This window comes from Aptenodytes patagonicus, chromosome 1 (genome assembly GCF_965638725.1).
Source record: "Aptenodytes patagonicus chromosome 1, bAptPat1.pri.cur, whole genome shotgun sequence".
Lineage (NCBI taxonomy): Eukaryota > Metazoa > Chordata > Aves > Sphenisciformes > Spheniscidae > Aptenodytes > Aptenodytes patagonicus.
The window spans coordinates 55,973,998-55,990,777 of NC_134949.1; the positions used below are offsets into that span (position 1 = coordinate 55,973,998).

The 16,780-nt window shown below is 36.2% G+C and overlaps 1 protein-coding gene across 2 annotated transcripts in view; it reads left to right on the forward strand.

Moving 5' to 3' along the window:
- Positions 1 to 16,780, forward strand: part of ATF7IP (activating transcription factor 7 interacting protein) — a 122,534-nt gene that overhangs the window by 94,018 nt on the left and 11,736 nt on the right. The window contains exons 10-11 of one of the 2 annotated variants that reach the window (XM_076336447.1): positions 9,976 to 10,054; positions 16,506 to 16,664. In XM_076336447.1, coding sequence (XP_076192562.1) covers positions 9,976 to 10,054; positions 16,506 to 16,664 — 238 coding nt within the window. The remainder of the gene's footprint in view (positions 1 to 9,975; positions 10,055 to 16,505; positions 16,665 to 16,780) is intronic. The other variant, XM_076336455.1, reaches the window with a different exon arrangement.

Here is a 16,780-nt window from a genome sequence, read left to right on the forward strand (position 1 = left end):
AAATATACTTTGAAAGAAATTTATCATCTATCACTCTTGAATTTTCTAATTAGATCTTTTCCTACAATAAGAATATTTCATTTCAGTTGAAAAAAAACAGCACTTAGCCTTAACCAAGTCAACTAAACTAATTTTTTAAATAATGGCTGCCATGTCATTGATTAAATTCCATTCCCCTTGATGGACATGACTCTGAAAACAGTGGGGAATGACTGGAACCTTATATAATAAATCCATATATTTAGTTTGTATCTCATTTTCATAATGAAGCTTTGGTACTGGTGCTGTGAATCTAGAACTTCTGTTTTTTGTGCTTTTTCCTGATAAGTTTGGAAATCTCTGCTGTTACTTCAAGGAGTACCCTAATTAGGTTTTTTTTTATGAAGTTGGCACAGTATCTTACAGTATGTTAAATTTTTTTATTCTTTCATTGCTATTTAAGTAATTCATCCCCACTGTAAGGTAGTGTGGTCTACAGCATGGGAGATCTAGAAGGTAAACATTCTTTACTGTATGCACCTTCTCTGTGCTCCCTGAAGAGCTCCGTTGTGCACAATGTCAAATACCTGAAGGCATTAGAAGGATGCTTTGAAATTGAACGTGGTCTTGGCTTTGTTGTGTTTTTAGTCTGGTATATCTCTTTTTGGTTATCCTGAACTGTACAGCTTCTCAATAGTTGCATACTGTTTAGGTCAGTATAGTCAAAGTTTTCAGTAAGCAGCTTGGACATATGATTTTGCTGTATGGCTGCTTCTCTTTTCAGCCTTCCTCTGCTTCTTGCTCCAAAAGGAATGGCCACAGAGATGTGGGAGGGGGCATCCTACTATGTTCGTGTTAGTCTCAACTTCAACTTTTTCCTGCATACACAGAAATTCAAGGGTTGTTATTCAGTCCCAGTCATTTTACCAATGGCCGTTCCAGTGCCTCAGGTCCTAGAATTGCATTTCTGAAGACTACAAGCACTTTTAATGTATTGGGGTAAATATTATTGTTACAGAGGCAAAGGCATTTTTAATTATATAACAAATCTTTAAAATGGTTTTTAAGTATTTTATTACGAATCCCAGTTATAGATACAGGATTTATATATATTATATATAATATATAAATATAGCTATGGTATACTGAGGGAATCTATGAAAGCAGCTTTTATTACGTTGTGACATAAAATAACAGTGAACAAATTTGAATGGGGTTGGATGTGTTAAAAATGGCTGGCATAAAGTCAAACTGTGCAAGAGCGATTACATTATATTTATTAAAACCCCAGGTCAGGTGAATAATCTTTTCTTCCCTGTTCCCCACTCCAGGTGCACCTTAGCCTCATACAGAGTAAATCTTTTTTTCAGTCTAAATTTCATCTGTGCATTTCACCTTTTCAGCTAATATTAGTTTAAAAAAAAAAAAAAAAATCCACCAGTGTCCTATCCATTTCCCATTGTTTCTGACATGCCTTGATTTGTTTGGTTGAAGTGCAGTTTAATTTAAGCTATTTTGCTGACTATTGGAAATTCATCTGGTAAAATGTTAATAAAGTACATTTATAACTCCTATCCCTTTACTTTGCAATGTGTAACAAACTTTGTGAATGTCTGTTGGGAAACAATGTGAACAAAGTGGATATGTCAGCTTACAATTCATAAGCAGCTATTAATTCTATATTGTTGAAGCATTATTGATGAATATGTTTCCTTGCATTTCATGGTTTTGTCACTGAAAATAAACATGCATAATTATATATGTAAAATGGGATACTTGATTTTTGTCTCTGACCCTGGGGTTATGTTTGTGCTGTTTAAAATGCAACTAGCCCTCGTCTGTGAGGTGGAACCTTTACCTGAGACTAATTAGAAATCTAAATTATAAAGTTGGTAGCAGGAGAGCAGTTTAAAAGTCATACAAGAATGGATTCCCTTGAATTTTGTTCCTTACAACAGCCACCCAATTCAGCTACATGATGTCCTGTTGGGAATTTTTCAGATTATTTTTTTAATTCATTTTTTAAAGTGATTTGTCTTTCCCTGATATCGTATCTGTATTACCTAAACAACCCCCAGTTACTGAGAGCAGCTTTCAATAAGTAAACATACTTGTGTTTTGTAGGCTCCAGTTTGTCACTTTGGGCCAAAAAATTGAGAGGAATATTAAAACAGTCTAACTGATGTCATTACACCAGACATGGATAATAGCTTTTAAAAGCTGCATTAAACTAATCTGAAAAGTATTATAAATAAAATACATTTACTGATTAATAAGATGATCTTCAATCATCCAAGATGACCGTCCCACATAATACTGTTGGGAAACTGTCAGTGGGCTTTGGGGTAACAAGGTAGATGTTTCACCTTAAAAGAGTAAGAACCAGTAAAGAGATGTGTGTGTGTGTGTGCGCGCATGCATGCATGTATGTGTTTATTATATACCCTTTTAACTGTTTGATTATGGATGAACAAAATCACAACAGTTGAGAAATACTTCAAGCACTGTGTCAAGTGTTCCTTTATGGCTTTTAGTTGGAATTATGATTGCTAGTGCCTAAAAACAGCGTTTCTGGCAACCAATCTCTCAGCCTTCTTGATTTATGATTCTTATTAATAGGAGTAGCAGAGCCAACATCTACTCTTCGCGCCAAAGAAATGAGAGAGTATATAATACATAGGGGTTACTAAGACTAGTTACTCATTTTTTCCATGCTTGCATTGTTCTTGTTCTGTAGGAAGTGTTGCACAGTACCGATTAAGGGTAAGGGGAACACAGCAGTCTTGTAAATGCAATACGTAAAATGTCTGTTAACAGTGTTTGAGTATTATACAAGTATGCAACCACACACTATCAAAATATGTATTGCAGCCCTGTGAAATTTTGTTTGTGCAAACTGTGATGTTGGTAAACTGTTGACTTTATTGCATTATCATTTTCATTTTTATCTTGGTAAGAGATGACAAATACATTTGGTACCTGGTCAAATAAATTTTCATGACGGCTTTGCAAGGCTGGAATAATTACTTCAATTTTGTGGGAGTTACTGCACTGGAAAAAATGACTGTTAAGGAGTAATAAGTCTGACATTGAAGCAGTTAGTGACTGAAATATGCTCAAAAATGTATTAAAAAAAAAAATTTCCACAGCTGCTTAGACTGTGCTTGAAATCTGTAGTTTTGTATATGGATGACTAAAAAAGTAATATGGGCCTTATAATTATGCATACAAACACAGTATCACCACCCTCCCCACACACACCCTGTTCCCAGAACATATTTTTAACATCGCTTGCCATAACTTAAGATTGATTTTGCTATTATATAACGCCTTGGTGCGTCATGTATGATTGTGATGTTGTGATGCTTCATGGATTGTCTGTTTTACAACCCCCAGAATTTTTTCTGTTTTGTTACTGTAGAAACTGTTGTTAATAAAATTGTCTGCACTGTGTCAGTGTGCCACACGTAATCCTCAGAATTTTGATCTTTACTACTCTGGAATTAATTTTTATTTTGCACTGTATTTTTTTTGTTGTTGCATTTTTTTCCCCCTTCATTTTTCACTTTCACATACTGAAATGTTCCTTTATGAAAAGCAGGTGGCATTACAATGAATAGCTTTGTTACCACTATGTGATGAACTGAACCGTGGCGTTATATAATACCAAAACCTTTTTTTAATCATATGTATGAATAGAGAAGTGGATATTCAGAACTTTCTTCAAAATACCAATATTTACCTTTTGTTTTTTCATGTGGTACAATACATGTGCATGTTGGCGTGTGTATGTGTGTGGTTATATAAAATGATGCAACAGTAACATTTTCTGTTCAATTTGAGTTTTAGATATTTCTTTCCCAGTTTTCTTCAGTAGTTTGCCATTGACATATATATGCTATGATGTTCTAACTACTTATTTCTGTGTTAAATTTCACAATTGTAGTTATGGTGGAAGATACTTCCTTTTCTCAACATCATGTCTACCATAGTGCTTTGGCCTTTAAATTCAGTCTCCTTCCTTGTATTTGTTTTCCTCATGGAATAGCTTTTTTCTTCCCCATCCCCCACCCTTTTTTTTTCCTTTCTCTTTCTTTTCAAAATTAAAAATTATGAATCAACCTCATTTGCAGCAGTGCTGATCTGAAAAAGTTGCTGGATAGCAAAGCTAAGGTGATATTCTTTCTCCCACTACAGTGTATTTTACAACAGTGTGAAACAGCCTCAGCATGTGGAAAAACAAGAGCGTAGCACACAGTAGCCTGTCTCAATGTCCCTACTTTTCCAGAGGCAGATGAGGAAACTGCTTCAGAATCACTTCAACACCAGAGACGGCCCTTCATTTTATTGCGAGGCTAATTCCTTTCTGATTTCCCTTTATCAATTTACTATGGACTAGTGTGTAGGTTATTTATTAGATATTGCGGTCAATGACATACGGGATATAATGAGTGTCTTCCAAAAGAAGGAAGGAAGTTCTTAATTATAAAGCATTTACATTGCTTTTATTGCAAATCTTAATCGTGACTTCAGATTCAGTTGACCCTGTTCGCTGTATTTATGCATTTTTAACAAGTTCCAGGATTTTTATTACCTCTAAGGACTCTTTTTCTATTAAACTTCTTTTTAAATTTCTGTAATATACATATGGCATTGGTTCTAGAAAGGCACTGTATAGTTCTCTTCTTCCTCAAGGAGAACTGTATTATTGCTGCTTTTTCCTAGCACTTCTCCTCATAAGTATATCTTTTTTGTTAGTACATCTATTTCTCAGTACTTTAATTCTTAAAAAGAATTTGTGGTTGGGATTGGAAGAAAGTAGATGTTATGTTGTCATAGTGTATGCAGTGGAAAATACATTAAATTCTGAGTATAGGTCACTTTTACCAATCCTTTGTAGAAAACCCTGAATTGAAGTGTGATTACTGTAATATGAATAGACATTTTATGTAAGAAATTAAAGCAAAGTCTGTTTCTAGTAGTTTTCATGGTTAAAAAAAATCTGAAAGTGTTACTCGGAAGAATCGGTACTATAGATTACTTTTCAGCAAAAGTTTTGCAGCTAGTAGAACACTTAGAAACACCAATTTCTAATAATTTAAGTGAGAAAAATGCACAAATCTGAATAGTTGCATTCATTTTATACATACTTTTCATTATTTTATCTTCCATCTGCACTATAAAGCAGTTCATGCTTAACTAAGTGGTGTTTAGAGAAGGTTATGAGTTAGCCTCTGTTTCAGGACTTTGCAGGTTTCACTCAGGTACTTGAAAGAGATGAGGATTTACTCTTTTGTTTTTGCCCCTCTTCTAGGGTCTTTCAATTGTTGCTTTCACAAGTTACGTGCCTGGCATTAAAATACTTTTCCTTGGCACTTGCCAAGTTAGATGCTTGCCTGGGGCATTTGGCATGTGAACAGAGCCCAGGGATAGTTACATACTGGTAAATGCGGTAGGTGTGGACATGACTTTGCAAACTGAAGAAGCTGGGGCAAAGGGCCTGCAGTTTGACAAGATTTTCTTTAAAGAAAACACTTTTCAAAACAGGTCAACATTGTAGATGTGAAGTGTGTACTCCTTGACTGACTGTTTCAGGAAAAACACACAGTAGCATTACAGTATACTCGCACCATCCTACACTCGCACCGTCCTTCTGTATTTGGGGTGGTGCATGCTTGGCTGCTGCTTGGCTTGTAATTCTGTTTTCCCCTGCTCCTTTTTTTTCCTCCTCCTGCTTCCTTTTTTCACCTTTGTTTCTGCTGTTAATCATACCTTGCAGTCCTCTTCCCACACTTCATCTAGTGTTTTGCCTTTCAGCTCCAAGTTGTGTGCATCTTCTTGGGCTGGATCTACATTAGACTTAAGTATGAAATGTTCTGTTACAGGACATATTGTTTTTATTCAAAACATCTTAATTGCAAATGGAAGTTCACTGACTAGATGAAGAATAAAGATGTGACTATATTAAAATTAGGAAGTCAGGAAAAGATGAAGTCTTGTATTTTTCTTGCTTTCTTGCTAAAAATTTTTTTCATGTTCATCTTTAAAACTGTGACATTTCAGAGTAGGATTTGTTAGGTTTAATTTTTAATTTCCTTTTTAATTTACTTTTTTCGTTGCATTGTTTTGTGTTAAGTTAAAATTGTTACACTGCTGGCTGCTATGTGAAAGCAGAGAAAGATTTAAACTAAGGCAGCTCAGATACAGTTGTGGTTACCTGGATGGTTCAGTTCGTGATGTTACTATTTCCAGGTTGTACAAAGTTACCTCATCAGCTATGGATAAAACAGGTCCAAAATGGCAGTGTGAATGACAGTATTTTGGAGGATTTCTACTTACTCAGAGTTTAAAGGCATATACATCAACACATGTGAGCTGTTAAGAAGGATGGAAAAGGGAGTTTGGCAGTTTACATTTATTTTAAATCTCAATGTAAACTTTTTTCTGTTTGATTACTAGAAACTACCCAGATGCTGTTGTAAACAATCAGATTTAAGTGCCGCTTCTGGTCTGTTTGGAGACTGGTGCTCTGGTTCTGACAAATGATGAAATGGTGGGTTTGGGGATTGTGGTTTTGTTTGCTTTGGGTTTTTTGTAACTGTGATCTTTAAATAGATAGAGATCACTTCCTATTACTGTGGTTATTTTGTTTCTGTTCCAGCTTATTTGATATTCTAAGGTGACTGAATCTTTGTTATTCAGACTTGCTAGGCAGTATGTGAACTAAAGCACCACGCGTATGTTTTGGGTTCTCATTAAATGGTTTTAATTATTTCACTAGTGTGATGGTACTGATGAAAAGGTGTTATGATTGCATCATCTTGCTCTTCTGCAGAGATCAGCTGAAACAAGTTCAGGTTCTTGGCCTCCTGTGTTTGGAGAAAGCTGAAAACTGATAGCAGACCAGAATGCCTTGACTTTGCTTTTCTGTGTTAGCAGTTTCTGCCCAAGCGCTTGCTGAAATTGAATATTAGGAGCTGAAAGACTTGTTCTCTTATTTCAATTTTTGACATAAATGTGAAGGTTGTTCATACATGACTGAAAGTCCAATGTCAGGCTTCCTTTTGCCTTCATCAGGGCTGCGAGCGTTCTTAAGCTGGTTTCTGATTTTGCTCAGAGCAGCATGTCTGAATCTCTTCTGATGTGTGACATGGCAGTCTCCTCCTCAGAATCCCATTCCCTTCTATTTACAGAAACAATAGCAGTTGTTTCTCTCTAGCCTTTCTTCAAACATAGCTCTGTTGTAAACTGGAGTTTTCACAAGTCCTTGTAGCAACAAAAATTTCCCTGAGAGAATTTCTGAGTAAAATAGTTGTTATACTCAAAAGGGGTGTTTTTATTTTCTTGATTGGTTGGGCACAGTATTTTCTGAAAACCATTTATTAGTTGCTTTTGGCAGGGATGATTCCAAATGGTTCCATTTGTAGGTCTTAACCATTCAGGTGGTAAGTGACAATACTCCTACACCATTCCCTCCTAGGTAGGAAACACAATGTGCAGCATTTTCAGTGTTTCAGGTTTCCTTAAAATTTTCATGTACCCTAAATTTCATTCAAGGGAGATGCATGGTCAGTGAACTAGAGGAATCTAGTTGGGGCGGCTGGGGAGTCAGGACTTCAGAGTGTGCTGTGTGTGCAGTACACCATCTTCTTGGAGTAGCTGGAGCGTTTGCCCTGGAACCAGGACTAGCGGATGTACCACAGAGCACTATTCAAAACACTGCCCTGCAGATCTGCAACTTCTAGTGTGGGTTGTAGAAAGAACCTAACTACTTATGGATAATTCCTGTTGAGGAGATTGCTACCAGGGTTGTTTAGTAGAAAACCTTGAATAGCGTGGCTAACTACAAGAAGGTCTTTCCTCCTGAGAAGTGCATGTATGAGACCTTGTCAGCTGTTTGGATTTGTCATTTAATAGTTGCGTGTTTAACTCAAGATTTTGGCCTTCCAGACACACCAAAATAAAAAATATGTGCAGTGACACTTGCTGACTTGGAAATTCAAAGAACTTTCTTTACTGGCACAGTTAAGTAGGGCTTCAAAACAGTTAGCTCTCATACAGAGTATTTTTCTAAGGATTTAGATTTTCTTGTGGAGGAAGAATTGAAAGGAAATTACTTCAGCCTAATGTATTTTATAGTGGGGAGAAATGAATAGCTTAGCTTTTTCTTTCTTCAGTTCCTTATAAATCTCCTCCTCCATTTTTCAATCTGCTTTCTCCTGGCAGCGCTATAGTTCAAAATACCCGTCGTTGACTGGGAAGATTATCAAGTTAGAATGAAATTCCTCTTGACTTTATGCTAATCAAGTAATCATTGATTATTTGAACGTGCCTTTTATCTTAAGCTTCAAGTGCGTAAATCAGCTCATCATACTAAGAAAACTGTAGCTGGAAAGTCTTTGAAATAGAAATCACTCAACAGAAGAATTCTATGGTTAATAAATCTGAAAGATGTTTCTCTGTGTATAGCAAAGAGTCCCTATAGAGGTCTCTTCTGTCGCCTGTGAACATAAGTAGTTAGATATTTCTTACTCAAATTGTATATCACGTAGGTTATTAGCAGAATTTCGTCAGTGGCAGCATCAGAACTTAAGGCAAGAAGAAATCGGCTTGTAATAATGTATAATGAAAAGATCAGTCATGTCAGGCACTCCAAATTCAGTGACCAATAATTTGGACACAGCCTTTGTTTGAATTTAGTAATCATACGATACGTCTTTTCCTTCTCCTCAAAGCCTTGCCTGTGTGAGAATTGTCTTTAGGATCTCCTTAAAGGCTTGGTTTCACCCCAATGAAAGGTCATAGAGCAGGTAATCTCAGTCCTTAGGCTTTTTGCATCTGTCCCCATCAGATTGTATAGAAAAATCTCTAATCTTACCAGGATTTATCGAGTTGGCATTTGTACAGGCCATGTTGGGCTAACAACTCTAATGTTTTTTTCCATGTTAATTGTTCAGAGATTTTGATAATTATGTTGCTTTCCTAACCCTTTGTCTGTCCTAAGGAACCTGGTTGACTCTAATCCATAAATCGGTAGCAGTTCAGTCCAACAATAAATTATCATCTCTTCTACAAAACCAAAAAAAGCCTAATTTTTGCAGCAAGTTTAAGGAACTAGAAATCGACATCATTCAAGATTTTTTTCCTAGGAAGTCTATTTAAAAACACAGAAATATATAGGACCTCCCCCAGTATTTTTTCCATAACCTAAGGGAAAATGGTGGTCCCTCCAGTCTGAACAGCCAAGGGACAGCGATTGATCCAGAAGATAAATCTTGTTTGATGGTCCTCTAGGTTTTTTTAAAAACATTTAGCCTTCACAATAGCTTAAAAGATCCCTTTATCCTCTCTAAAGAGATGGTTACAAATGGCTTCATATGTAGAATAATAGAATGCTAAAATTTATGATAACTGATAAAAATAGAGTAATGAAATTACTTTAAAAAGCTGGATACAATTGGAGTTTTCTGATGGCTTTTGATGACATGTTTTATAAGCATACAGGTTCCAGTGTAACTGTCTCTTTCTTATTGTGAAGTCAATTTCTTTATAGGCACATAGGCCGAGCTGTCTCAAGATAAGTAATACATTGTCCTGGTGACTGTTCTGTCAAAAGGTCATACTACTATAGAGGAAAGCACAGGTTACAACCGGATTAAAATATTGAGTCATAATTGAAAGATAGTCTATAACACCAAATTGTTATTTATTTACCTGTAAAATAACAATATGCTACTGGTCATCAGGGTTTTTTACTCCTTACAAAGCTAAAAATTCTTTAATATTTGATACCGCAATACAGTCATTTGTTTGTTGCCTGTTTTTCAAGTCCTGGGGAATTGGTCTGAAACTTCCTCCTCCTGCTCATTTCATCAGTTCCTTTCTAATAAGTGCATCAATTCTGAGACCTCTCCTTCTCAATATTCAATTCGTATCCCTTTTCCGCCTGTGTTCCCTGGATTTGCTTTTGCAAAATGAAGGAGTTTTGTCTTTCAGAGCGGGAAGGTCACAGGAAGCGATTCAGGAGGTGTCATTGATCTTACACTGGATGAAGAGGATGATGGTTCTTCTCAAGGTAGGTTTTTCTAGCTGCAGGGGTAATTGAGCTACAAGTATTGTTTCATCCCTTGAATGAGAGGAAGGAATGAACTTCTGTTTCTGCTTAGTGTATTTTATTCCTTGGTGTTTCAGTTAAACAGGACTGTTGTTATTAAAGAATTCTGATAGGCCTTAAATAAAAGGAATTCTACTTACTGTAAAACAATCTCTAAGATTTTTACCTTTCCCTTAATTTAAGCATTGTTGTTGTCTATGCTTAAATCTGTTAGGCTTGTGGAATAATTTGAGATGTTTGAATTCTTTATTATATTTTGGAAAGTTCTTCTAGATATATTTAATTTTTCTGTTTACTGATCAATTAAAGACCTTTTGATTCTACAGTTGGTATTCAGGCATTAGATTATTACAGCTTCTAATCTTTTGTTTAACTAAAAAACTTTGTGTGCAAGAGTTTAGATACCAAATGCAGACCTGTTCTTTGCTTTGGGACTGTATGCCAAGATTAGAGTAAATATAGTTGTGCTCTTACATCCTTTGGCAGTGTGGATGCACTTCCATCTTTTAAAAGAATATGGTTTTTTATGTCTTGTGTAACTGTAGGCAGGTCTAATTATAATTAGCATTGGATTAGTGAAGAATTATAGTGTTTCAGAGAAGTAGTAAGAGTCTGTACTTAAGATTATGTATTGCGCTGTCATCTTAACTGAAAAATTGGTATTTCTACTATTAGAGATAAAATCTTAATTCTGCATGGTTCTAAATGCATGCCCTTGTGCTGCACTCTGAAGTCCAGCCACCAAGAAGTTTGATTCCTCTAGACAACCTCAGTAGCTGTCTCTCTAGCTAGTGCGTTCAAGTTCTACACATGCATTCTTAATATTTTGATTTGCTCTGTGTTTGTATTACACAAATGTAGAAAATCATACTGGGATGTGGTAGCATTTCTTTCAGTGAGGGAGAAATGTAATGTTACCACCAAAAGGAGTTCATGTGGTACACAATTATTAGAGAAGCATTACGCAATTCAGATAGCTGACAGTCTGGTTCTTTTATCAGAGGAGGATATATGGTGGACACAGAATTGAGTATGAGCCAACAGTGTGTTCTCATTTAAATTTAAGTTAGTATTCCCCCCACATTGACACTAATGGGACCACACCTGAAATACGGTGTTCAAGTTTTGGCTCCCCCTTCCTTGAGTTCAGAAGAGTTGTGGTAGCACTGGAGAGGGCCCAATAGATGGTGTCAGGATGGTGGGGACCTAGAGTACATGACCTGTGAGAAGAAATCGACAGACCGTGGCGTGTTTGGCGAAGAGCAAACTGAGAGACAATGTAATAGCAGCCTATATCTACTTGGAGGATAGTTACAAAGATGATGGAGCACAACTCTTCTCAGCAGTGCCTGATGATGTATCAAGGGGCAGTGGCCGTGAACTACAAATTCAGGAAGTTCAGGTTGAGCTTGAGGGGAAAAGAAATCACAGTAGGAAGGTAGTGCAGCACAGAGGGATGGTAGAAACTCCACTCTTGAATGTTCTCAAGATTCAGCTAGGCAAAACTGCGACTCATTTTAGTGCTGGTGACAGTCCAGCTTCAACAAGAGGTTGGACTACACGGCCACCAGAGGTCCTTTCTGTCCAGGATTTTGATGATTCTGTGAATTGCATAGGTGAGTGTCAGAATAGCATGGGGAATCAAGTTTTCACCATTGTCATATCTTCTGAGGGTTAGTTCTCAAAAAGATGAAAAAGATGGTTGCACTTGGACTGTGGAACTCTATCGGGTAAGGTTAAGCTACCCAGTCCTATTTAATATTCCATAAAAGACACCAACAGATCTAAATGGATTTATGGTATGTTTTAAAGTAGCATGTCATGGTATTGTAATGTAGTTCAGCTAAACTTTTTCTATCAAAAGTAAACTCAGAGTTTTTTCCTCCCTGATGGCATAAAATACGCCTTCACTTCACAGTTACCGTAAAAGATCAACACCATGGTTGCATGTGCAACTAGAAGAATGCTTCTCTAAGTACTTTCAGGCTGGTTTAGCTCCTGTGTGTCTCTTCACTGCGAAGCAGAAGCCAGACTCTCACTGACAGTCTACAGCCTTGCAGATTAGTTTGTCTAGAGTTTTGTGTGAGGAGTCAGTATTTTTCATATAAGCTGTAGAAATGTATGGGCTAAAACCCTAATAAAAGCTTGAGTTTCACCATGCAGTGAAAACACACCTCTAGGATTTTGAGCAAGTTTCCTTGGAAATAATTCACACATTCTGATAATAACATTCACATTAAACAGAGGAAAAGTATGCTTCTGACAGGTTTTGCATAATCATAAGTATGTCTATACCTTTGGCCAAATTTTTTTTCACTGAACTTTGTTTACAGCGAATGTGGAGCAACCTCTGTTTTGTTCTAGATTTATTGGTACACAACCTCAGGATAGAAAGTACCTCCAGCATTATGGTGTTTACTGCAGTATGCTGGAATATCAGTTCAGTACTAATTCAAATAGAAGAGCAACACCTATCTAGTGTTCCCAAGAACACTCAGATCCTGATTATTTTGTTTAAAGCGCTGTCAGCCACATACTAAGTAAACCTAATTCTGTTACTTTTAAAAGGTATTTCAATAGATGTTAATGTCTGGAGAGAGATGTCTATCATGTGCTTCCCTTTAAATCTCTCCTAGTACAACTAGGAAACAGTTATGCTATTTTGGTAGTATACAACTACAATGTGTGTCCTTGTTCGTTGAAATTACTAAAGATTCGGGTTGAGAATAAATTTTTACATTGTGGTAGATTTTTAAACTTGTTCATGTAATCTAATCTCCATCCCTTCCTTTTCCCAGTGACATTTCCATTTGGATTAATAATTAAAATTAATATCTGTAATACTGTATACCAAAGTATGCATATAGGGTAAATTAGACTTAAACTTTAGCTTAAGAACTATGGAATTTTTAGGTGTTTTGTTTTGTGAAGTTATAAAACTGAAATCAGAGTTTTTGTATTGGGTCATGGAAGGGCAGACCGGTATTAACTGTAATTAAGCCCAGTCTTCAGTCATGGTAGATAGACAAAACCCTGTGCATTATTTTTAAGGGCTAATCATGGTTTTGAGGGTGGGGGATTTTTGGTTGGTTGGTTTTTGGGGTGGTGTTTTTTTGTTGGTTTTTGTTTGTTGGTGTTTGGGGGGTTTTTTATAGTGACTAGAGCCTCTAATCATGTGCTGACTCACTGGGTTTGGACACAGTACTCCTACAAAACAGAGTAGCTGTCCTTCAACAACTGTTGGTTTGGCATTTTGAAACCCCACTCCTCTATTAACACAGAAACACGTGTCTCTAACGTCCAACCCCTTTTTTTTTTTACATACAGCAGTTTGCATTCGAATAGTGCTTCACGGGGGGGAAGTATTACCGTCACACTGTGGAAACACTCACCCAACACAGCCTAGATTTGCATTTCCTCTCTTCTTTACTTTATCAGACAAACAATGCACAGACATTCCGTAATCAACAACATATGCAGGTTTCTCCTGATCATCTTCACTGCCCCACATGTGATTTCCCACATTAATAGTAGAAGTTCTTACCAATTCCGAAATGGCTGATGTTGCACACTCTGCTATCATCTTCTTTTTTCTAGCTCTCAAGTCTCAGCTTTGTTCCTGTGTGGTATTTTGGTCCACCTCCATACTGGTAGCATCTTCCAGTTTAGTACACTGGCAACTAAATTTAGTGCACACCTTCTGATGTGTGCAAAAATTATTAATGAAAATTTTGCGTAACATTTGAGAAACCATGGTGTTAATTTCTGTCCAGAACAAATGTATTCATCCTTTTATCAAAGGGTAATCTAGATACTTTTCTGTCTGCAAGTATCTTGCAATACTTGTACAGTCCCCTTGCTGTCCTTTTTATTAAATATTTGTGTAGCGCACTGCATCAAATTATTTCATAAAAATACTAAAACAACTAATAGATTTAGCTAATACCTATCCCTAGTCTAAAGTGGATTTGTAATCTAAGAAAGATACAGAAGTGTACTCTCAAAAACAGCCATGTTCCACTTTTTTTTGCATTTATCTTTTTGTAGGAAAAATTATTAAATATAGACAGTATCAATTTTTTATTTTATAAGCTGCTTGATTAACAAATCTGGAGTTTTCTGGATCATTTTTTGTCTTATTCTTGAACATGCGTACAGTATGTTTGCTGTTCTGTAATCCCATTATACCACTTCTGAATTAATATGCTGATTAAAACTTCTTCCTGCTATAACTGCAGTGTTGTAGGCCCATTTTCTGGCGTAGAAATTAGCCCCTCTTCTTTTCCATTTTGTGTATTAGATTTAGAGTTTTGCTTACACCTCCAGTAGTAACGATTTCCACTTTATGCTCCTTTCCATAAATCGGATTGTCCTGTCTCCTCCAGTTCACATTTTTAATGAATATGATGCTGTGTTCATTTAGCATTGGAACTGTTCCTATATTACTTTTAACCTTAGTCCCGTGCTTACTATGCACCCAGTCTTCCTGTTTTCCTTGCTGAATTTTTAATTACATAGCTAAATTAGCCTTTGCTATTTGTTTCCATTTATTTAGTAAAATCTAGTTGGTTATCTTTCATCATTTCCTGTGGCTGGTACAATCCTGACCTAGTTTCCAGCAACTGGAATCTCCACAGGGCTCTTGATTTGTCAAGGACAAATGAACTTGCTTCTGTGTGAGATTAAAAACAAAAGCAAAACCAAAAAAAGCCCTCACATTTGTGCAGACTGTCATTTTTACTTGAACTACATTTTTACAGCAGTAGTGTATCTGGGTTTGTACTAGTTGTATCATGAGCACATCTTCTCTAGGTCATGACTAAGAATGCGCTCGCATCACTTAAATTATCCAATGGCAGTTGAAATGTTCATCAATCTGTAAATACTCAAAGTAAACAGGTGTATGCATCTCTGTAGGAATCTCTTCAGAGTCAAATAATATGTTGAACACTGGGAAATCTCTCATACTCCTGGAAAATAAAAGAAGCTTGAACTAATCACAAGACCTGTTAGTTGATGAAAGAGCAGGAAACATCTCACCTTTTGTTTTCAAAATGAGCATCCCTTTACTGCTCCTTTTATAGACGTTGAAAAAAGAAAGAAAAGAAAATTATATTTTCATCAAATGACTTCAGTGAAGTAGCTCGGCTATTCAGCCTACAGAAAGACAATATGGTCTGCAATTTATATTATATTTTATTTTTGAGGTCTTGAATTGTATTTAATTTATCATATAGCAGTTTGTGAAGAGTACTGCTACTTCAAGCTATTAGTAGCTGGTGTTAAAGACAGCTCAGGGAAACCATCAAAATAGTCTCCAACTGCTAAAAAACTCAACATTTTGAGCTACGCTGCCATTAACCCTGTTCTTAATGCTTTGAAATCTAGTTAGTATACTTAATTTACAGTTTCTAAATGTGTTCTTCAGTATATTGTTGATATGTTTTCTCAAGTAAAATACGTGTTAACGTATCTTTTATTTTTATATTGTGCGCTCACTAAATTAGTGGCTGCTGCATGTACAACTTTATTAGGGCAAATGTTTTTTGAATGAGTGCCCTTAAAACCTACTCTTCTATCTTGTGTTTTTTAGTTTTTGGTGGTGCCTTCTCTGCCCACTACTATTCTAATCTAGATGAAATACCACGCAAAAGCTTCTCAATTCTTCTTTAGTCAACTTATGCACAGGCTTGATTACATACAGACTTGCACTCAAATGAATATTTTATGTTGTCACAAATAAACTAAAGCAGGAAAAAATATTGCTGTAGTAAACTACAGATACAGACACTGTTTGTCACTTCTCATAAGTCAGTAAGTCATGTTGAGGTGGGTGTCAATGTGAGAAAACAACTTAAATTCTCTTTTTAAAGTTTTCCATAAATAATAAAGCAATTCCCCTTTTTTAAGAAGATAGCATGAAAACTCAAAACAGCAACAATCAGGGCTGACTAACAGATTGAACAAAGGAAAGAGTAAATAACAAAAGGATGTAAGCATCAAAGGTAGACAAGATTTATTTAGGGAGCTCTATCAGTTTTTTGAAACAAATTGAGTACAGCAGTGTTTAGGTCTTTTTAAGGTTTAGGTATTCTTTTTTTAATAGAAACTTTTAAAGACTTTGGTATAGTGTTCCATTAGATTCAGGTTTCCAAATTATGCTGAGATACACAGACTTCATGATGACAGAATGAAATGTTATGGAGTGGGGGGAGGGGGGAGATTGAGATGATGAAAGTGAGGGGAATTGAATGAATTTTCTACAGTTTTGTTTGCAGAATGAAAAGATCAAAGAAATGTAATGCTAGGAAATATTCTTTGCTAATCTGTGAACGACAGGGAGAAAAGATTTAAAACCTCTGATGTTTTAATTTCTCTTTGCTATTGTCTATAACTTTATTTTGTTTTAAAGCAGATGGCAAGAAGCAGAACCAGACACCTGTTACAGGATTGAGCATATCCACCCAGCCCTTGGCTCGACCCTTGCAGCCTTTGCAGCCAAACCCTGTGCAGCAGACAGGTGTGCCAACAAGTGGACCTTCCCAGACCACCATACATGTATTACCTACAGGTAACTTCATTTTACATCATTATGTGAATGCAGTGACTGCTTTTTTTCTTAAACTAGACTCTTGTGTGTTCTACATTGTGCTAATCTTTTCAGGTGAATATTCAGAATGTTTGAGT